Below are 23,143 nucleotides of genomic sequence, written 5' to 3'. Positions count from 1 at the left end.
AAGTCTTCCTTTATGATTTTGATCTCACAATTTAGTTTAAGGCTGTATATATATTTCTACAGTTACTAACAGTTAGCAATAGTATTTTATTTGAAAAGCATGTCGGCTCATCAAGCACAAAATCCACAATGCAATGGGATAATGCAGTTACAAATCAATTCCTCAAATCATATTTCAGGATAAATCTTTTGTAAATAGTATTGAGTATTGGGCAACCGATTCGAGACAAATCGATTGCGGCTAACAGACGTTTTACAGTTAGTCAACTATGTAACAACTTTAAAAGCATTTTTTATATAAAAGTAAATACATGTTTTATCTAGACGTAGACATTTACATAGCTCCCTATCAAAGTACAGATACTCGAAAATAAATACTCCTTCGATCAACAAGATAACTTAGAACACAAACAGTTTGCTGCTGGGTGAAAAATTTGCTAAATGCGCTGCCGATGGTTATGCATGTATATATATGTACATGCCTAATAAGGTCTATATGCGGAAGATATTAACTAGAAACATTTGGCTACAACTTCTACTTAATTGGTACATACATTTGCGGATAAAATAATCTGTTCGGTTCTGTTCCACTTTAAATTTTGCTTTGGTAACTCGATTTGATTTCGTTGGCTAATACTCGAAATGTTTTGGCCTTGGCTACAATTTGGCTATACTGCTAACACAAATGCGTACTATATAGAAACGATTACATAATGCACACTCACAATCATGAACATGAATACAGTGACACGGTTGAACTACTCTCCTAATAATTGAATTTTTCGATTGCTTCTCCAATTTGTTTTTGGTTTTGTTGCCGTTGTTTGATCTGTTGGTCGTAAAGCCCCTCCTTCTGGGCTTTTTAAGCCGGATTGAGCACTGCCACTTTGCGCAGGCTCTCCAGCTCGCTTCGCTTTAAACGTATACTGAACATGGCCTCGATAAAGCTGTGACAGTTTGTCACAATGCTGTCCTGAATCATTGTGTCCCGGAATAAGTTGGCCAAGGCGGCAATGTCGTCGCAGGCCAGAATGGCGTTCTTGTGTGTTACGAACATGGCCAGGGCAGCACGGAAAACGATCTTGTACCCCTCAGAAAAAACACAGTCCCAAATGCGTAACACCGTCTCCACAGGCAGCACCTCGGCAAAGATGCAGATGAACCATTTGCTGGCGATCACCGGATAGGGAAGGCCTAAAAATAAGCAAAGGTTTCAGGTTTATTCAAAATATTTCGTTATAATTTCAAAGATATAATACAAAAGTAAAACTCACCCAAATTATCCACTTGCCGATTCACAGCTGGAATCCGTCGAATAACAAGCTCTCGAAAAACGGCGAGATCCCTCAAAAGATTGGCCATGTTGTGTGAGTGGTACTGGGGCACAATGTTCTCCACAATGTGCTTAAGCAGCCAAAAAGACTTCTCCTCGTCGTCGGTGACGATCAGCAGCAATCCTGCTATATAGTTGAGACCCTGGCAGTAGCCCACGTCCCGGTTGTGGTGGGCATAGGCGATGAGGATATTGTACAGGCGCTGCTTCTTCGTATCGAAGTGAATATTGTCGGGGAAGGTACGAGGTAGATCGATTGATATGGAATCGCTGATTTCCTTGTCGAAGGGACCGTTGCTCAGCAGGTTACGAAAGAGGTCCGGATCGCGGCGCTGGGCAGCGGCGGCGCCGGATATTTTCATCCAGACGTCGGGACGGTACGGACCGGGAATGCCCTTTCGGATGTACCGCTTCAGCTTCGGGTCCATCTGGGTGAGATCGGTGTTCTGCTGCAGTATAGCCTCCCATTTCATTCGACGTCGCGACAACGTCTTCAGATAGCCGTCCATGAACTTCGAGTAGTTACTATAGTCGAAGTGCTCGCCACGCTTGAAGCCATACTCGTCCACATCGCTAACCACGCGCGGTTAAGATAAAGAAAACGGTGAAATCAGTGAAAATAAGTAAAACTCCAGCCATAAACTGTCTGCTCACCTGAACTTTGAACTTGCGGTAGTAGCATCCATATGAACTAATGACTAGAGTTACTATTGCTCACGATAAATAAGTGTGTGTTTTTTCCAGGTAGCTGCCCACGATGATTTCCTGTCAGCCGCTCGACGTGCGTGGCATGGCCGAAAATATATAGGCTTTTAGCATGCAGCGCACGATGCGCGGTTACGTCGTTACTGCTGCTTCTGCTTTTGCCTCTTCCGCTTCTGCTGCAACTACTGCAACAACGGATTGAACTTGTAGTTAGGCGTCAATAAACATTGCCTTTAAACGGGCCCTTCATTTATTTATACGCCAATTTAGCCTTGCGAGCACCGTGTACCTCTGCCTACGCCTCGTCCTTGAGCACTGGGTGGCCTTTTGTGCGCGCCCACTCGTTGTTGTTTCTGCCTCTTCTTTCGAACTGATAACATTAACGGACCGACGACCAAATTGGGTGGGCGGCCGACGCACAGGTGAGGGGTCGGGCAATTAGGGCCGCTCCGCTGGGCACGCACTTGCAGGTGGTCGATGGTGGTTTATCTGGGAGTAGTGATTTCATTGAAGATTACTGGTCCGCTTATCAGTGGGCTTAAGTTGGTTTATTTTTGTTTTTATAGCGAATAAAATTCGCGTCTTGTGACTGGTGAGACCAGAGGCAGGAACTAGCAGAACGGCGGAAGGAGAACTAGTTCAACTTTGCGATACTCGTGATGTGATTCATCGGTAAATAACCGTTGCTAAGTGAAACTAAATAAAACAACACTACAATTTATATGGATGAAAAACAGTTTTTTTTTTTGACAATAGTAAGTGAAAACATAATATTTTTAAAATTTATTAGTTATAACGCTACAATTAACCCCATACCGATGTTTTTAGGGACACACGTGACAACGGTGAACATCTGTTGCACAAATCACCCGTTGCCATATCGTCATTCCGCGCCATGCATCGTCAATCGGTCGTACCGTGCCCTGACAAATTACGCAATGTCTAACAACTGATGTAAAACACAAGCATTTACCTAACAGTTGGCTAAATTCCGTGTGTACACACACTTCGATCGACCCAGCGAGGCACTTAATCCATCTCCGAGATGCTACGCACGACGGCCACGATGGGACTTATGGCGGCGGTGGCCGTGAAAGCGGCTCCCGAGCCCCAGACCCCAGCCTCCGGGGCAGCGGACTGCAGCCTGGTGTGCCGGCCCAGCGAACTGCCCATCTACGGCAGCTTGCGCAAGACAGAGTTAGTGCTCCAGCTTCATTTCGGGTTCTTCCTTTAATCTGGATCTTTTTCGCCTTCCTACAGACCCAAACCGGAGCGACATGAGCCTCAGGACTCGGTGCTACACAAGAATCTGGAGGCCGGAGTCCGTCTTGTGCGCGAGGAGGTCCAGTCGAGCTACAAAGCTGTTTCCGACCAGGCCGGCGTTGTGGGACACTACTTCGAAACGGCCAAGGCTCACACCCGATCAACCATTGACCTCCTCAACGAACCCCAGAATTCCCTTCATCGAAGCGGAGCCATCGTGGTGGGAGGTCTAGCCGGATTTATCTTCGCCGCCCGCGGAGGCTTCATCAAGAAGGTGGTTTACACCGGCATTGGAGCAGGAGCAGTGGCCTCCTTGTGCTATCCTCGCCAGGCAGAGGAGAATTGCCGCGTGGTGTTGTACGAAGGCCGCAAGATCTTCGCTGTGGCCTATAACTTCATCAAGGGCGTGAAGCCGGGCGAGGAGGTGCCCATCGAACCCATCCAGAAGTTCCCCACCTCGCTGGAGGATCTTAAGTTTTTGGCCGGTGACCTGTACGAGGAGGCAAAGGAGCTGATCTTTCCCAAGAAGAAGTAAACCTAATCTAACCCATTCGGCCGTGAAGTGTGCATCTATTTAAGTTGTTTGGAGCTTGGATTCTTTCCTATTATGTGATCGAGCTGGAAGTAGTTATCTCTTTTCTTGTTGCCAGAAATAAATTGGCCTCGCGTCCAAAAGTGAAAACCCCTTGCTGTAACTTCGCTTATGTGTGTGGGCCGTGGCCAGAATCGACACTCACATGGATCTTCGAGTGATTAATTGTTCGGCTGGCCGGCCAGAGGTGTTGGTGTCAAGTCAAATGTCACGCCAGTGAGCCGTTGAAAAGTGAAATCCGGAGGAAAGTGGCGGCGGCAACTGCGGATGTCTCCCATCTCCCCACGTGCAAATCGATTGTGCCAATCATCTTCAATGGCCCGCAGCCGAACATGGCGATGACTGCAAATTGTGTGAATGGTTTTGGCCAAATTCGTAGTGCCCTCGGGGGCCCACAATTGCTGAGGAGGAAATGGGCTCTTATGGAGATGGGTATCTCCTCTGGAGCAGTTCCCCAATGGTCTGTCATATTTATTGGACAATATTTTCAGTAATCTTTTATTGCGCTCGGTGCTTTCGCATCGCTATAGATAAACTTGTTCTTTGGGCAAGATACAAACAACTTTCGAATGTCTGCATGCATTTGTTTACAATAAATATAGATTTAGTTAATTGTTAAATACTTCTATACTAAAATACCAACAACTTGTGGACATGCAAATGACTCTCCATCCCCCTAGTCCCTTCCCCCGATCTGAGCTATTTACAAATAGATAATCCCTTCGAAATCCGATCGATTTCCGTGTTAGACAACTTAAGGCGCTAACATTTTCGCTAGACTAACTTAGTGGGCTTTGACTGTGTGTGTGTGTGTGTGGTAAGTGCGTGCGTGTGAGTGCGGATAGGGGCGTGGCAGTGGCCCACAAGGCCAAGTCGGGGTCAATGCTGTTAAAATTGTTAAATTGAAGCTAACTACGCTTAACATTCCTTTAAGATAAATCACACAAGACTTAAAGATACAACTGATAAATTAAAACAAATAACAAGAGTCGGGCTGTCATCGTCATCTTAATCGCCGTGATTTCCGGACTGATCATCATCTGACATGCTCCAAAATCCAGGGCGTGAACTTGGAGATTCGCGTACAGACTCCCGGCAAATTGGCCTCGGCACAGCCAATGCCCCAGGAAATGATTCCTGCCAGGAAGAAGCGGCCATCCTGCGACTTGGCCTGAACGAAGATCGTTGATTGAGAAGTTTCAATGGAGTTTTTGGGGAGTAGATCTCACCTGAAGGGGTCCGCCTGAATCGCCCTGGCAGGAGTCCTGGCCTCCTGATTCGTATCCAGCACACAGGAATATGTCCGGGATAAATTCCTGGCGACCGGCGCGCATAAACATCGATTTGCATTTGTCATTACTCACAATTGGAACGGATACCTAGTTAACAATGATTTATGGAAGAAAAACATAAGGGATTAGCGTTTCGATTTTCGATTTAAAATTCCTTGGGTAATAACTTTTCTTCTTAAAGGGTTATCCCCCATTAAAATCCCTTTTATGATCTTTTTCTGACGATTCCTAATTGCTATCTCGCCATCACACTCCGTGCAAATGTCCATTTGCCTGCGTTCGATTCGCTACGGTTTTCATTGTCGCTGGAGCTGCAAATGGAGTGATGGCTTGGGGAGAAACACTCACCTCCTGGAGCACGGAGGGCAGGGTGCCGCCCTCGCTGAGGCGACCCCAGCCGGTGACCGTGGCGTTCATGCCAATTAGAAGGCTCTCCGTCTCGGGCAGGCAAATGGGACTGACATGCGGCGCGAATTCGAGCGGCTGCTCCAGCTTGACCAGCGCCAGGTCGTACTCGTACGTGAGGAAGCTGTACTTGGGATGGACCACCTTCTGGGCCACCCCGCGCTCGATGTAGGGCAGCTGCTCCTGCACATGCGAGAAGTCGTGCTCGCCCACGCGGATGCGTATCTGCGAGATGAGCAGGCTGGCGGAAGGATCGGAAAGGGTAGAGGGGCAGAGATTAGCTAGATCTGGTCCGGTTTTCGGGGCCAGCCCTGGGATCCACTCACTCGTCCACGCAGTGTCCGGCGGTGGCTATCCAGTTCTCGTTGATCAAAGCGCCACCGCAGCGGTGGGTGCTGGAGAAGCCGAAGAAGGAGGTGCGCCGCACCGACACCTGCCAGGGCCAACGACCGAAGGGCGCGCTCTTGCCGCCCACGATCCGCGTCTCGGGACGCGCCAGCGTCGGCACTCCGCACTCTGCAATGGCAGCGGTAACAAATTGCATTGTCAGGTTGGGTGATCACAGAAAAGCCAGCAAATACATATCAATTCGGAGGTGTCTCCTCTTTTGCCCAAATTGAATTTCTATCGGTCTAAGGAATTTCTTTTTCTTGGAGGAATTCAATTTTATCGCTTATCATCGAGGAAAAACTTGTTTGTAGCTTACGAAATCATAAGGAAATTGGTTCGGCTTTAAACTTAATTGGATCAACCATTTCCTATTAAGGTAATAAATACTTAAATTTATTCTCCAATTTAGTCTGATTTATAGTAATTGCAAAGTTATACAATTTTGAATAGATAGAAATTCTTTCTTTTCAATTAAATTGTAATTGGGTATTATATTCAGTTAACCACTTTTTTCAGTGTACAATTCCAATTAGGTTAAAAGCGTGTGATATGCAAATGAACATCTTAATTAAAGTAATTTCTCTTCCCCCGTTTAGAGGTACTTAAACTGATTTTTGTGAGTGCAGGGGCTTGGCACTTACCGCTGCGCGCCGCCGAAATGGTCTTCACATGGCCCAGGGCTCCGGAGTCGGCGGAGGAGGAGGCGGAGGAGTCCGTTATCTCGTTGGTCTCGATGCCGGAGGTGGCCAGAACCGGCGGACGGTGCGTGGGCCGCTGGCTGCTGGTGACGACTCCGCTGGAGCTGCTGGAACTGCTTGGCATCGGCCTGGTCGTCGTGGTCGTGGTGGGTGTCTTGCCCGAGGTGCTGGAGGAGCTCGAGGAGCTGGTTATCACCGTGGTGGGCCGCTGGTAGGGCCTGGTGGGCTTGCTCGTCGTGTTCTTCCTTGTCGAGGTGGCCGGTGTGGTTGTGCGTCGAGTGGTGGTCGTCGTCGTCGTTGAGGTTGTCGTCGAGGTGGTTGGCGATGGCCAAGCCGAGGATGCGGCTAATGATGTGCCCGGCGACAGCTGCAAGGCAGGCCAAAGTGGTAAACATTATGCTAAAATACTTGGCCGGGCTAGAGCGGCAAATCATTCTCCATCCCCGTTCCCGTTCTCCAATCTCCATTTCCATTCCCATTCCCATTCCACGCAAAGAATCAATTTTTCATTTCGCCGCTAAATCTGCATTAAGTGGGAAACTCGATTGGAGTTTATTTGAAAGTCTGAATGCCCTAACTAGAGATCTAGGCACTCATCAACTTTTTAGTATGCATCGAATTAAAATGAAGTTGTTTTAATAATACTACTAATTTTAGTAAACAAAATGTTAGTACTAACAGATTAGTTATTTTTTTGAAGTTCGTGATCAGTAAGTTTCGATGGGTAAACGCAAATATAATTGCCTTGTTCCTAGTAACCTTTAATAGCTTCTTTATATGTTCTTTGGAACTAAACCAAATACTTTCCCGGACCTCAAATTAGCAAGTTAAGCGCTCTGTTCGAGGTACCCGGTTCCTGGAAGAGTCCTAAATTCCGCACGCACCCCTGAGAGCGGCAGGCGAATCTTACATCAACTTTTGGCTCCGGCTCCGCATTGTGCAAACAATAAAATGTCCCCCAAGGCTGTGGCCTGCCATTATGGGGCGCTGAAACCGAGGCTGAAGCCGAGGTTGACTGAGGCCCAGTCCCAGTCGAGGAGTAAATGACCTCGTGGCTCGTTTGTTTCGCTTTCGACATCAATGCATCACCAAGACTTCGGCTGAGACTGCTGCTGCGACCGAGGCTGAGACCCAGAACCTGAACATGAACCTGAACCCGAACCTGGGGAACTTGGAACCCAGAGCCTGGACTCTCGTGTATTTACATACCTGCGGCCTGGTGGGGCGATGCGGCTGGGGGGGATGCGTCTGGCCATTCCAAATCAGCGACGCTGCTGTCGTCGAGGTGGTGGACGCAGCAGCAGCTGAAGAAGAAGGCAGAGGAGGAGGAGGAGGCGGTGGTGTCCGGTCGTAGACAATCGGTTTCTTTGTGGGCTTCGACGGCTTCGAGGGTCGCGCGGGCATTGGCAAATTGACGATGCCGGGCTTGGTCCAGCCGGTGGGTCGCGGCTTGGTAATAAAGCTCGGCTCGGTGGTCATCTGCCAGTGGTTCTGCTGATTCTGCTGATGCTGCTGCTGCTGCTGCTGTTGGGTCGATGTATGCCAAATGCTATCTGCGGATGGTATTTGTTTGTTACAATTCCTGCTAACAATGCACCACCGCTGGGCGGGGGCGCCATGTCCCCCCTTCCCTTCCCCTTATCCCTCTTTCCCCTCCACTTACTGGGGCTCGAGTCGGAGCCAAAGGAACTGGAGCTGGGATGCGAGGCGGAGCTCTGCAGGTCCGAGGCGGTGGTGGGCTTGCTCTGGTAGGGCGGCGGATGCGGGCGCGCCAGAGTTCCCTGGTGGTGCGGGCCCGAAGGACGAATCACCAGGGTGCCAGCGCCATGAGGACGCTCGATGGTGGTCATGCCGCTGCAGATTATCAAGCGAAGGGAAAGTGATTAAGTAAATACATATACAAAATTTAGATTTATAGTTAGTATTTTAATTGTACCAATTAGTCAAAAATCAAGTTTAACTGTTTTTAGTTAAAGCTGCTAAATTATGAATTAATTAACATTTTGTTGTTCTTACATGCCTAAAAGAAATTTAATTTAAAATCGGTTTACAACGAAAATTTGGAAAAGGAAAAAATGTAAATTCAACAGAAGTTAATGAGCACTACATAAAATAATAAAATAACATAAATTCTTTAAATCGTATTTGTAAAGGAATTCATTTAAAGAGCTTAGCTTATAACCCAATTATTCTCATGTACAAATATTAACTCTTATTATTTTAAATTAAACCTTTGTTGGTACATGGTTTTTAGCATCAATTAATTAATCGGTGTAATCTCTTACCTGATCATCGGCTTGTAGGGCGGCGGCGGTCGCGGGCGGAGCGTGAGCGGCTTGGTGGGCCTCGTGTAGGAGAAGGCGGTCTGCGGCAGGACGATGTTGTCGGTGTAGTTGTGCGTGCAGCAGGAGCCGAACATGAAGGAGTCGACGCACATGCCCACGTGCCTGCCCTCGGACTTGATGCACTCCCACACGAACATGCAGGTGCCCTCGACGCGCCCGAAGGAGCACGGCTTGGGGCTGATCTTGAAGTTCTGGCCGCGCTGCAGCTGCTGCATCTGCGGATAGCCCTCCAGGCGGTGTGGGCTGCGATAGAAGCCGCCGGCCAAGTCCTCCTCTTCATCGGAGGAGGAGAAGGAGGGCGCCGACGCGGAGCCCAGGGAAAGCGCTTCGAAACTGTCGGGCGGTGTGATCAGCGCCGCTGCCGCCGTTGCCAGGCAATTGACTAAGACTAAGGCTACTAATACTTCTACTATTTGGTCTAGACTGCGCCTGCTCCTCGCTGCAGCAGCTCCTCCCGATCTTGCCGATCTTTCCGATCTTTCCGATCTTGCCGATCTCTCCGATCTTTCCGATCTCTCCGATCTTGCCGATCCTCCTGATCCTCGGTTGACTAGCCAATGCCGTTTGGGACACATCTTGGTGGCTGCCGCTGCTGTGCTTCTTCTGCAAGGAACGGCATGACAGTTTTCGGACATTAGTCTTGTTTCGCCTGCCGGAACCCATCCACCAGAACCCTGTTTGGGCCTCCCACCCCCCGCCGCTTGGCTCCCCACTAATTAAGCGCACTTGTCGCAACAAAAAGTGGCAGAAAATATAAAAAAAAAACTCCAAAGTCAGGCAACGATTTCTACTCTTTATGATTGTTGCTGCTGCTGCTGTTGCTGTTGCTGCAGCAGATGTTGCTGCTGTCGCTGCAGTTTGTTTTTGTGTGTTGCTGCTGCTGCTGTGCAGTCAGTGACTGGTTTAATTACAACTTTTCACTTTTGCTTCATAATCAGCTTTTTTCGTGGCTCTTGTCTTGTTTTATTGTTGAACAAGACTGGAAAAAATTTATTGCGATCGCACGACGACGACGTCAAACGACACATGCTACAATTAATAATTTCTTGTCCCAAAAGCGAGTGCACAACGATGCCCCACCCTTCCTCCTCCCGGTTGCAGCTCATCAAAGCGGAATCGCAGTGGTGTTGGTTTTTTTTTTTTTTTTGTTTTTTTCAGCAAATTTAATTAAAGTTTAGCCAATCCATTGCTGGCCAAATTAGATGTTTGCCTTTATGGTTTGTAACCTAAACTGGTAGCACACATCGTTGCCTCCTGAAGATGTAGCTATTGCTGTTGCTGTTGCTGTTGCTGTTTGCTGTTGCTACTGCTGTTGCAGTTGCACCTGCCCCGTTCCCTCCCCCCGGGTTGTCAACTCACCTGTGTCTGAGTCTGGGTCTGATTAAAGTCGCTTGCTTCATCGGTAACGTGCCGGGCGCATGTCTGCAATGGATTGCACGGAGAATAGTAATAATCAGTATGGTTAGCAGAAGTCGGTTGTTAGAGAATCGTATGCTTTTCTTTCTTTTTTTTTTTTTGTTTTTTTTTTTTTATTGTGCCAAGCTATGTTTTATGCTGTCGAGAATGCCGGGCGGAATGTGCCCGGCTGTAATTAGTGGGCTAACTGCGGGATAACTAACTATATGCGGCCATGCATATGGTGGTGGTGCTGCTGCTGGCGGAGTTGCAGTTGTGCACCGGTGGTTGTGCACCGGCAAGACACTGGCCCACCCACCAGACAACCCACACTCACGAGATTGCGGTATTAGCCGGCCACAGATCGTAATCACAAGATCGCCATCATCATCATGATGATGGCCGCAGGTGATGATGATAATGGGGGGCGGCGGAAGGAAATGTGGCAGGAGTTGCCAGCTGTGCTGACAACACTTTGGGGGCGGAATCGGGGCTATTATGTGACACTTGAAAGTATTATGCAACTCATTGAAGCTGAGATGAAGGATCTTGAGATAATAAAGTGGTAGAGTTGGTGAGCAAGAAGTTAGTGAGTAATGTAGGCTACATTGTAGTGCGTTTTATCTGTACAAGCAATTAAAATATAAGTATATATAAGTTTAAAAAAATAAATGGAAAAATCATCGTTACTTCAATGATGTTTGCATTTATGCATTTTGATCCTTATGATCCTAATTTCCTTTTTGGTTGTTGGTAAAACAAATAAACTGATTATTAATTTGTTTAATATTCGTGCAAAAATTAACGATTTATTATACAACATAAAGCTATCAGCACTGAAATTATCACCTTTTGCGTTGTATATTATCATTAGAGAACCTTCATAATTCGCTTTGAACCTATAATCAAACGTTCCCGAAACTATAATCAAATATTTATTGATATTCATCCAGCGTTTATGGGAAAACGCTGATAGCCAAACATCTTTGATCCGACACACTCAAACAACTTGAGCCCCAGCCAAATCCCGTTTATCGCCTAATCATCTTAATGTTGATTATAATTACAAATCGTTTGAATGCAATTTGATACCAAATACTTTGTGCACATCATTGGCTCGGAAAACGCTTCATGTCCATGTTGATTGAAACCGAAATTGATATTGATGCTGGAGTTGGAGTTGGAGTTAATGTGGCTTTAGATGTGGATGTGGATGTGGCGGTTGCCGTGCTGCGGATGAACATGTGCCCCAAGATTAATTTCAGCTTTGGCCCCGAACATCTGAACATCTGAGCGTCCGAACATCCGAACATCCGAACATTTTCCCCACATCGTGGCCGACTTCGTGCCGAGTTCTCCATGGGCCCCTCGAATCGAATCATCAATTGAGTGGCGAGGTTTGGCCGGCCGAGTCCGACTGCTCAATGGACTCCATTGAGCCAGAAACGCAAACGAAACGTTAGCGCTAGCGCTGGTGCTCACTCCTAATAACTCTATTTCCAATTGGGAGCGGGGGTAAAGATGTGCTTGCCCCTGCCACACGCCGGCTATATGGCGATCCGTTCGGCGCATGAACCGTTGGAAATCGATTTCGTTACGTTTTCATTTCCTCAACGAAAGCAGCAGCAGCAGCATCTAGTTTTTTGTTTCTTCACAACTTCTTGGCCTTCTGTACTTTGGGCTTGGTTATTCTCCTCTTTTTGTTTTTTTCGCAGAGAGCTGGTCAAAGAATACCCGAAACGTAATTACCCCGTTTAAACGCCCCAAAACAGAAGCAGGGAAAAAGTAGCAAGTCGAAGCAGCAACAGCAATCTCTCGTGCTAATGACTATCTTTAGGAGCCCAAAACGAGCCAAAGACGGGTAGCAGCAGCAGTCTGACAAACAGTCAAATGGCCAGACATCGACTCAGGCCCAGACAGACAGAGACTCAAATCCAGCCGGAGGCCAAATAATTTCCCGGCAAAATGCTGCAACTATTAGAAAAATGTTAGCCGAACGCGGCTGCGTCTCAGCATGACCTGCTGAGCTTGGCTCTGGCCAAGAAACTATGCAATACTCACTGCCAAAAATTATCTGGGCCTTGAATTATCAAGGGCAGCATTGGACGGAGAAACTAGAACTACAAGTATCTGGCTTTAATCAGTGTTAAAGTGCAAACGGGAGTTTTATTTGCATAAGGAAAACTTGATAATTGGTTCTGCTCTGGTTTTTACTTTCGTTTGATTTTGAAAAGAGAACTTTAAACTTAAAAGAAAATTTGTAGTTAGTAAAAAGTATTAATAGTACAAAATTTTAAAGAAATTTTAAACTTTATTAATAAAATGTTGATTTAGGTAAACTACTTGAAATGGAATAAATTATACTTTTTTAAAAGAATTGCTGTGTATGGCTGTGTCGTAACCAAAAACTGTTCTTTTCTTTGCAAGGAAAGTCTTAGAAGTAATACCCCCTTTTTGCTCACTGCAAGTACGTGCCGAGTGGCTCAGCTGAACTGAAAGCTGGGCCTGCAGCAGCCAACTTAGTGGAAGAGAGTAATTGTAATAACAATTGCGCAATTTGCGTCAGTCACTTAACTGCCACCGCCCCCTGCCCTTTTCCCCAGCTGCTGGCGTGTGGTAAAGTGAGGAAAAGTCGCAGCCCGTTTAGTTAAAAGCACTCCTGTCTGGGGGCATCGGCATCTGGCCAACTCCAGCTTTGACTCAAGCCATAGCTTCAGTTGCAACATCTGGTATCGGCTTCGGAGGATGAGGAAGAATCTTACCCGGTAGGCGTTTTGTCAATCGACTGGCGATCGACAGGCGACGGCACAGATGACAGGCCGCCCAGGCTAATGAAAAAGATAAACAACTGGATCACACAAGCCACGAGCGACTTAAACAGCCTGACACGCAGCACACTGGTGCACAGTAAGAAATATATACGTACTCCTATATAAAACCATTTTTAATCATTTCTTATTTAAAACCACGAAACGTGATACTTATATCTGGGTAGAAATCTCTTTCTGTAACACCAATTAAGATCTTTAAGTCAAATGATACCCTGAATTTGTTGTAGATTAAATTTAATGATTCAATTAGCGATCATTAGATAAATGATTATAAATATATTTAAATGACCAGCTTTAACAATTTGAACATATCTCCTAATTTCCTTTATTTTTATTTTTTATCATTTTGATTTAAGAGCATTTAAATTCTTCTTAAAATTTTCTTGTTACCCACCTATGGGAATAATCTGTAGATATAAGGTGCTAACTTCTTAACTTTTCTGGCTGTGCAGATGGAAGGGTTTTTTTAGGTGGCAGGGGGCAACTGAAGATGAGGCTGAGCTGGCGGCATCTTTTGAGATAGTGAAAGAGGGATAGTGAGGGGGGAAGGGGAGAAGAGGGGGTTAGGAGCTTGTTATAATCACTGCGCGTAACGCAAACACAATTTTTGAGTGGTCGGCCATGTGAAATCCATTCCATCCATACCTGGAGGCGGTCACTCGATGCTGCTACTAAAACCGGGGACGGGAAATCCGAGAAAGAGAATCTCTGCGAGTGCGAAGTGTGAGTAGTGAGTACCGAGTACCGAGTACCAAGTACTGAGTACTGAGCACTGAGAACAGTGAGGGGGAAAAGTCGTTGCACCTGAGCCGACCGCTTATCAATGTGAAAATCAAAACAGGCAGGCGAACGAGTCTCAAACAGCGGAAGCAACGCCGTAAATTGAAAGAAGTGTTTAAAATCTCGTTATAACTGAGAATGGCTCTAGGAAATATGGAGCTATAGTCCAGCATGATAAATGACAGACATTTGATATAGGGATTAATGGCCAGAAACCGTTTTACGCGGTCGGGAAAAAGCTCTAGGTGAATATTATTTATGGGCATGCACGTAAAAGAGTGTTCTTTTTATAATATTTAAAAAATATATTTTTTCTAATAGGTTATTAACTTTATTGGAGGAAAATGGTTGATTTTATGACCGTTTTAACATTTGTGCAACAAGGCATGTTTATGGATCCATAAACTTGGCATTTCTTTCGCGAAAATGTTGATTTACATTTATACGCTCATAGCATAAAACATAAACACTTTCTAATTGAGTTGTTAATTTTGTTTTCGCATTTTCTCGGCTTTTTCACGATTTTCATTAATTTATTTCGTTAGCAAGCAGTAAATATCACAGGATGCTGTTTATTCCCATACTTTCTTTTCGTTTTAAGCCAGTTGAGTTAATGGAGCGACTGCTGTAACCTGGCGCCTGTTAGCGCTGATCGAAAACTTATGGCAGCGGGGAGCGTTAATTAATTGCGCTTTTGCAGCCTGCTCGGGCATTACGCATACGCAATGTGGAACGCATCCTCCGGCGTGCCATTGGCGGGCGGAAGGGGGGAGGGGCAGCATCAATTTCGGCTGTGGCCGGTCCGAAATAAAAGCAACACGTTTCCAACCTGTTAAGTGTCCGAGACTGGGCCACAAACATAAATCACCGCCGGAGCGGGCAGCACTCTGCTTGGCTTCCCCTGGTTTATTAACCTCACGCGGCTAATGGCCGGCGGTGGCCAGTGGTCTTTTGGCCAATAGCCAATGGCCAGTGGCCAGTGGGCATGGTCAAGTGCTATGCAACCTGTGGCTGCCCCTCAGCTGCACTTGCACCTCCGACTGACCGCAGAGGGCCCCCAGCTGTTATTGTTGTTGGTTTTGCCTTTTGGTTTTGGCCTCGGTATGGGTTTGTTTGTTTATTTGTTTGTTTTCCCTCCTTTCTTCGCCTTTGTGGGCTTTCCCGCTGCCAAAGACAGAGAGATAGAAAAAGACTAGCAGGGGTGAGCTGCGGCCCATTGTCCAAATATTTACTTTGTCTTGGCCAGGCTCAAGCCGCATGACGCTGCAGCTTTTAAGGTCGGGTTCTATCCAAAGTGACTTCTCGTAATTTATTTTCCACTCCGCGGCATAATTAATTCGGTTTTCATTTCCAGTTGGCTTTTCCCCCCATCCAACCAGCCAAACAGCCAGCCAGCCATCCAGCACCTATTCTAAATAGCTTCATTTTCATTTTCGATTTCATAACGGTCGCCATAAGGGCCCTCAACTTGAATGGATTGGTAAATTGAAAGACCTCATTTCGGGCACGATCATGATCATGATCGGACCTCAGTCCCTTTAGGAAGTTACGGCAACACGTGCGTAACCGTAACGCTCCGAATTGGCCGCAAATGAGGGCTCCAATCCAAAGGCAGAAACAAAAAGTAACAGTCTCTGCAAGCGTAACACTTTTCAGCCGAATACCTGGCAAAAATGTTTGAGCCAAAAGTCGTGCAAGCGCAATCACTTTTTGGCCTCGCTCAGTGTGTGACAATTTGACAGATTGAAAGTGAAATGAGCTCGGAGTAAGTGTCCCTAAGTGCTGGCGAAGGGATGGCCAATGGGGCTATCGTTAATTTGCATTAAGTGCACGTTGCCAGCATTTCAAGCACGCCCCGAGCGGAATCCCATGGCTCCATGGCTGCGGATCCAGTGGGTCAATCAGCATTCACTTGTCCCGTTCGCCGACAACTCGAGTGCCAGATAGCAGATAGCAGAAAAATAAAATAAAATAAAATAAAGGCCCTTCGGGCAGATGAGCTGCAGAAAGTTAGAAAAGAAAAGTGGCGAAAATAGAATGGAAAGGAGTGCCGCCGCATCAACCCAACCGATTGATCCATTCACACCTCCAGCCAGACTCATTTAAACTAGATCTTTGGCCCGGCGAAGAGTGTCAAGAGTGTTAATTTCTCTGTCCGGCAATTAATGCTGAAATAATTACACATCTGCCGCTGGATGTTTTGCCATTCATAATCACAGGCCGTTCGCTCATTTATTCACTCGCCTCTTCGGCCATTCATTCATTCATTCAGACGCTCGGTTGGCCGGCCAGTGATTAATTCAGCGATTGCATTCGCCGTCTAGACTTTAATTGCGGTTTGTAGCTGTAAATTGAATCTGTGTTGATGTTATAAAATCAGCTTAATTGGTAATAATCGACGCATAGATTTGGAGCGACTTCTGGTATGCGTTTTTCAGGTGACCCCAACCCGATAAACTCTTCTGTTCTTCTTCTCTCATCTTATTGATTGACTGCGAATAACGTTTATGGTGTAACAATGGAGCCGCTTAGATAACTCTCAAAAGAGGCCATTTCTCTTGGCCCTGATTATACCTTTTGAGTCATTCTTAATTGTCATTGTTTTGGGTGGGAACTTCTTGGCGAGCTCTTGAATAATAATCTTCTTATTCAGCCTCAAGGGCAGAGAACCGCAGCTATTACTTCATGTATGATAAATTCTTAATTTCTTTGAGGTTGAACATAAGAATGACTTGGAGAAGTTGTAGAAAGAGTAAGAAATAATTAGTATTTGTCTTTCTGGAAGCTATTTCTAAAAAGAGTTGCTTCGAAATTCTCCTTTGCATATCAAGTTTGGTTTAAAAAGATATTATATTTCTTTCTCGTTGCTTGTTTTCCTTGTAAAAAGTCCAGACAATCAATTTGGCCAATTGCGTCCTAAGGCCACTGCACTTTTATTGTATAACTACCCCGAAAGCCAAGGTCTTTCCCAATCACCGTAATAATCAGAAATTAAACTATCGCACAGATATTATTTCACCATTTCCCAAAGCGACAGAAATTTTTGTCGCATTTAAATAATTTTGCGCCTGAAGTTGTACAAATGGAATAATGGGTTCGGAAAATTATATAACCACTGGAAGCCGCCGAAAGACGAAAGACGGTCACAGTTAGCTGACTGCTGTGTTGCCAACACTGTGTGGGCCCAGAAAGGCCCAGAGACACCGAAATTGGTTAAGAGCAAGAGGACAAATTTGGTTTTACGCGCAAGTGAATTGCGCTTTATGAGCGCCCGCTTTGATTGCCGCACGATGGTATATATGATGGGATATTATGGGACTGTATATAGTATACTGCGTATGTAGGATGGGATATGGAACTGCAGAGCTGGGTAGCTGGGTAGCTGGAGGGGGCACACCACATACACATTGCAACAATTATTCTGCTCGATGACTTTCGCTAATAAAACGACACACGCTGCGGCAGAGGATTGTCGAATGCCCGAGGTTGACACAACCCAGACGTTCGGATGAGATGACTTCGACTGGGGGTTTTATAACACTCCGCAGCGGATAATCGCCGGCAATCTGGCAGACTCTGGTTTACAGGTAAGACTCGATGCGGCAACTATTGCGAAATTAGAATGGCTGGGCAAATTAAGCGGGGCCAAGAGCACAATCAAATTGGTTGGGAAAATTACACCTGCCAAAGGTGCCGAGCATTTGGGGGATTATAAAACAATTGTTGATGTTAATTTCGTGGTAAATACAGATATTAAGAAAGTTCTCAAGCGTCGAGAGTCGCCAGAAGTGTTTGTAAATTAAGCCTCCGACCTAACGGACGATTCCCTAATTAAGCGACTTGAAAGAATAGAAGGGAGCTACAAAGTGATCATTAAAATATTAAAACCGGTAATATAAGAGTTCTGGAGAGGTTTTCTTTTTGGAAAAATATTAATCCGAGTTTTATATGAAAGTTATTTCGAAAATGGTTTCGGGCCAGAGTCAAGTTTATGCTTTTCTTTATGTACGAATTGCATCGTTAGTTTTGGTGCTAGGTGAAAGCTTAGAAAATACAAAGAATAAATATTTTAACTTACTAGACTTTCAGTTCAGTTTCGGTTGGGCTATCTGGCTGCGATCGTAAAGAGTTCGCCTTGCCTTGAGAGTCTGTTAAATGTTTAATTATCTTATATAGAACGGCCAACTTTTGATGGATTATTAAATTTGATTTGCACACTTTGCCATTTTGGTCACTTGGCGGTATTTCTTTCAAGATTAATCTCTCCTTGCTGTTATTTCGAATATTTGCACGCACAAGTTGGGGAATTCTTGGTCATTATTTTACTTTTTTTTAGAGCCGCGGACTTTCCATCATTTTCATGGTCAATAAAACACATTAAAATCCTCGGTTAATGGCAAGCCAAATTGTAACAAAAATTTCTTTAAGTTTTCCGATGTTTGTATCTCCTTTTGTTTTAACACTAATGTGTTTAATTGATTTGCATTTCACTGCGAAGCCATAAAAGGCTTTTGTAAATATATGTGAACAAGTTGATTTTTTTTCGTTGTGGCTCCAACAACAATCACGGGCCACACGCTTAATTAATAGTTGCTGAGACCTCTCTGGGTTTTTATTTGTTTTCTTTATTGCTGCGGCTCGAACTGAAAATATTTATTTCGCCTGTGATTGAGTTAAGCTTTTATTGCACCGTGATTTTCCTTGGCCTTTATTGTTTTTCACTTTTGTTTCGGTTGATTTCTTTTTATTTTCTCACCACCTTTTCGACGTGGGCGTTTGTGGGCTGCAAAACACAGAAAAAAAAACAGAAGTAGAGCTGTTAATAGAAATGGGCCAACGATCGAATTAGAAATCACATAGCCTAGCATCGATTTTCGGCGCCGCTCTTGGCCAGTCGAAAATTTATGCAAAAAGCCCTCGACAGCCATGTGATTAGGCCAAACACGCTCCGCTCCGCTCGGCGGACCCTATTTGCATTCGATCCGCTGGTAGCCGAACGGAATTGCCAAAAATTGATGCATATCAGTTGGCCGATCAGTTGATTGCGGGGAGTCTGCTCCACCGAACTGGTGGACCACTTGCTTGCCAACTTGCCCAGTTGCCCACTTGCCAGTTAGCCAGTTAGCCAAAGTCCCAAATTGACGGCTATCTTGAGTTATGAGGCGTTATGGAAATTGCATTTTACATTCGCGGACCACTCAAAAGTGACAGTTGAAAGCGACGACGATTTAACGAATTAATGTTTCGTGTTTATAATTTCAGATCTCTGATTCGAAAGTGACAACCAAGGGGGTCCCCTCCCAGCTGATGGTCTTTAAATTCAAAGATGCTTAACTGGGTGAGAGGAACATTATCACACCAGTAATTGGGCTAACAAATTGGGTTTTCTCTCTGCCTCGAGGAAATTAGTCTGAATAAAAGCCACATAAAAGAATCGAACCATTTGGAAAAATGTCTGGGGCTTACAAAGAGCAGTAAAATGGTGAGTTCAACAGAAAAAAACTTAATGATCCATTAGGTTGAAGTTAAATTTAGATGCGATAGAACATGAAGTTTATAAGCAAGGTGGTTTTAACTCTACTCCTTAATTTGCACAAATTTTGTTTTGTCTATTGAAGACAAAACAGACAACTAATAGTTGCTTAACATGCTTGGAAAAGTTTAAGTAATCGCACATCAAAGTGCTCTAACCATTAATTTAACGATTTAAAACGGTAATCAAAACAAATCCGTGGTGCTTTATTCTAATAAACTGCATAATTATTGTGTGTTTATTTATCTTAATGATAGACCACTTAGGGGCAAAAAAGTATTCAAGAAACTGTAAAAAGACATGGGCAAAAAGTAAATAATTTTCATATTATTAATTTTCTTCATAGCAATAATTTGCAGTTTACCACTCGTTTCCCTTGTTTATCTTTTCTCTTTGGCAATTGCACTTGCAACCGCCAAGATTCCTCAACTGCCCGATACCACAAGAATCACTTTCAGCTGGCTCAGACCGCAGCTTCCTGCCCCTTTTCCCCCTTTTCCCCCACTGACTGGTGGCTCATTAAATGTGAATTTGCACTTCTTTGCCGCTTAATGGTATGCTTCCTTGTGGCACGACGACGACGACTACGACGAGTGGAAGTTGTCAACGGCCAACAATTAACTGGTGCAGATCCCCAGGCCGCTGGCCAGTTAGCTCTTGGCCATGTCCAGATCTTTTGTTGCCAGCCCCTTGCCTTAATTGTGCCAAAGTGCTGCCAATTTTTATTGCCGACTTATCGCTTGATTTTTACCCCTCCCCATCTCCCCGTCCCCTTGCACCTTTCCACTGCCTCTGCCGTGTTGTACTTCACTTAATGAATCCCGTTAGGCGGTTGCAGCCACAAGTTGATTTTTCGCAACGCATTCGCAGAACAAACATCAAACTGTTGCCTGCTGTTGCAAGCTGAAGCTGCTGCTGCTGCTTCTGCTGGGGACTCCATGGAGCGCTATCAAAACTAATTTATATGCAAATGCAGTTCAAGTAGCTGCAACAAAAGACAAAGTCAAAGACTTTGGAGCGGAGTCCCTGGTGGAAAATTCACGGCACCAGCTTCGGTGGTGGAAAAGCCTTCAATAAAAAACAGTGGGAAGTGGGCAGAGTTCTGATCTGAGTTCTTCTGCATTCGCTGCACAGCAAGAAATGGGATCGTTGTGGATATTATATGGCAAAATAAAGACCCAGAGCGGTTTAAGATATAGGTTAAAAGATAAACATTGTGAATTTTTCTCTAGTTTAAATCCATGTTAAAGGAAGAAATCAAGGAACTTTATTTGGAAATTCGTTCGTTATTTATATTCAAAATTTAAAATACTCGATGGAGTTTAGAATTTTTCCAAAGTACACTCTTTGTTTTTAGTTCGAAAACTTTTTAACAGTTGTATAACTTGGATTGTTTTTAAATTTTATGACGGCTAAAAATTTAAAAACACCTAAACACGTATTTCTTTTTGTAATTTAACAACCAATCGAAATGAAAATCACGGAGTTTATTGAAAATATCCACAGTTTTTCCCATGTGCCCCTCGTGCTCTCTGTGCGAAAATTCTGGCGAAGAGGCAAAGAGCCAACACACACGGCATGATTTACCGTAGAGAACAACAAAGAAATTAATTAACTGCACTTGTATTAGATGCCTGTCCGGCCAACTGCCCGTGTAGTGGTGAGTATCTGTGAGTGAGTGCATTAGCTTGGCAGTTAAATGCCTCGCGAGCAAGTCGCCCAGCCCGCGAGTTGGCATTTGACAGTGTCGGGAGCAGGAAAAACTGGCTGCCGCGGCATTAACTCACTTTGCATTTGCAGCTAGCTGAAGTCGAAGCTGAAGCTGAAGCTGAAGCTGCAGCTAAAACTGAAACTGAAGGCGAAGCGTTTTTCGTTGTTCTCGCTTCGTGATTTTTTTTTTTTTTGTGTTGGCCAACAAGTGCCAAGTTGAGCGGCGATGGCTGTTTGCATTTAGCCGGGACTGCGACTAATTAGTGCTCATGTCGCCTGCCAAAAGTTATCGACTGGCCGACTGGCGGAGAGGTCATTATCCTGTCTAGCTGTTATCCTGCTGTCAGCATTTGCTGCGGCCGATAAGGCTTTATTTCTTAATTAGCAGCCAAGTGCTCCAGTTTGTGGCACCCCTCGGGGTGTTAATTTCAAAATCTCAACGCGTGCTGCAAGCAGAAGTTGCTGCTGCTGTTGCTGCTGTTGCTGCTGCAGCAATGCGTTGACAGCGAATGCAATTTGAACTTGATGGCCGGCAACGTGACACGCATATTAAGCAGACTCCGGAGCTCCGGTTTTGTAATATATGTATATGCGGCGATGTCGAGGCGGCGCTTTAAATACGCACAAAGCGGCCTCGCATGCGCAATTAGTCGTGATTGAGTCGCAAGTTTGTTTAACCATCGAGAAGAGGGAGCACAAGATGAAGAAACTACGGCAAAAATTACTTCGAACATGGGCACGAACGTGGAAAACTCTCACTTTTCGACGGGACTCTCGGTCTTCTGGCTTTATGTCTTAACTGTTTTTTATTTTTCTACCATTTTGTGTAATTTTCGATTAACAATTTCGATTAGGTTTTGCGTCTTTTTGATTGATTGAAATGTCTTGTCGGTTTCGGTTACTTCTTTTTTTTTTTTTTGTTTCTTGGTTTGATTTTTTTTTATTTTTTTGTTTGTGGGTTTCTAGCCGCTGGGCTGAATGTTTAAGTGTGTAACAAAATTAGGCACCTTTTTGTGTATTTCTTCTGGTTTTTAATTCGTTTTCTTCAAGAATGAAGCTGCAAGTTGGCGAACCGAAAGGCGAACGGCAATCGGCAAATAGCAAATATCAAACGGCGAACAGCAAACGGCAACTAGCGAAATCGAAATCGAAACCGAATCCGAATCGGAAACCGATCTGAACCGCACTCGAGCGCTGTGAAAAGCAAACTGCGGCCGGCAAAGCAGCAGCCAGCGCATAAAACTGCGCCAGGTGCCAAGAGAAGAGTTCGTTCCGAAAGAGAGCCGAAGCCAGAGAACCGAAGGCGCAGCACTAAGCTCCGAAGAGAGATTTATGACGGACAAGTTTGTGCCTTAAGTCTTTCGTTTGAACAGCTGATTGCGAGCTCTTTGCCTGGCAAATTGATAAGTGCACAAATGTTTACGGCCGCGGCGACCTCGACCCCCCAGGCTGACTGGCTCACTGGCTAGCTGGCCGCCTGGCTGGATGGTAAACAAATAGCCCCTCGGCACACACACACACACACACACCTATTTGACCATCAATTTGCGACCGAATGTGCTTTTCGGCCACTTTCCCGCCCATTCCCACCGGAGTTTTTGTCACAGCACCCGCGCCTTCTGGGGTGATTCATGGATCACCGATTATTTAATCTCCGTATTAGCGCAAGCTCTTTTATTTTCGACGCGAGTGCGGTTTCTGTATTGACTCACCGACTTTTGAAAGTGGGTCAGTGTTAAAGATTTTTCGCCTCACATTTGCTGGGCTTTTTTTATGAGTTATCAGTATAACTGTTACATAACACTGAGTGCAGACTATTGTTGCCGGTTTTTTTCTTTTGGGTCCAGTCGATGATTCAGATCAATTCGCGCC

General features: G+C 45.2%; 3 protein-coding genes across 4 annotated transcripts; 1 reads left to right on the top strand and 2 right to left on the bottom strand.

Annotated features, from left to right (window-relative positions):
- Window positions 1–30: 30 nt before the first annotated feature.
- LOC108097284 (growth hormone-regulated TBC protein 1) lies at window positions 31–2,723 on the bottom strand. Its single transcript, XM_017199493.2, has 3 exons — window positions 1,987–2,723; window positions 1,274–1,905; window positions 31–1,193 (listed from the first exon to the last, which is right to left on the bottom strand). The coding sequence occupies exons 1-3, from the start codon at window positions 2,016–2,018 to the stop codon at window positions 862–864; spliced, it is 996 nt and encodes a 331-aa protein (XP_017054982.1). The 5' UTR covers window positions 2,019–2,723; the 3' UTR covers window positions 31–861.
- A 186-nt stretch (window positions 2,724–2,909) lies between these two features.
- On the top strand, window positions 2,910–3,982 carry LOC108097312 (MICOS complex subunit MIC27). The gene is made up of 2 exons (XM_017199533.2): window positions 2,910–3,234; window positions 3,298–3,982. Exons 1-2 carry the CDS (start codon window positions 3,083–3,085, stop codon window positions 3,833–3,835), a joined length of 690 nt encoding a protein of 229 aa, XP_017055022.1. The 5' UTR covers window positions 2,910–3,082; the 3' UTR covers window positions 3,836–3,982.
- Window positions 3,983–4,097: 115 nt separating this feature from the next.
- Window positions 4,098–22,475, bottom strand: LOC108097270 (serine proteinase stubble). 2 transcript variants are annotated; one of them, XM_017199471.2, is made up of 11 exons: window positions 22,279–22,475; window positions 18,107–18,811; window positions 10,382–10,444; window positions 8,963–9,625; window positions 8,341–8,531; window positions 7,887–8,230; window positions 6,621–7,044; window positions 5,916–6,105; window positions 5,533–5,830; window positions 5,122–5,271; window positions 4,098–5,063 (listed from the first exon to the last, which is right to left on the bottom strand). In XM_017199471.2, the coding sequence occupies exons 3-11, from the start codon at window positions 10,420–10,422 to the stop codon at window positions 4,929–4,931; spliced, it is 2,436 nt and encodes an 811-aa protein (XP_017054960.1). In that variant the 5' UTR covers window positions 10,423–10,444; window positions 18,107–18,811; window positions 22,279–22,475; the 3' UTR covers window positions 4,098–4,928. The 2 variants fall into 2 exon arrangements, with proteins under 2 accessions (XP_017054960.1, XP_017054968.1); XM_017199479.2 differs by having other exon boundaries at window positions 18,107–22,475.
- Window positions 22,476–23,143: the final 668 nt, after the last annotated feature.

Source organism: Drosophila ficusphila, unplaced genomic scaffold (assembly GCF_018152265.1).
Source record: "Drosophila ficusphila isolate 14025-0441.05 unplaced genomic scaffold, ASM1815226v1 contig_791, whole genome shotgun sequence".
NCBI classification, from domain to species: domain Eukaryota; kingdom Metazoa; phylum Arthropoda; class Insecta; order Diptera; family Drosophilidae; genus Drosophila; species Drosophila ficusphila.
This window is presented reverse-complemented; position numbering and strand designations above follow the sequence as displayed.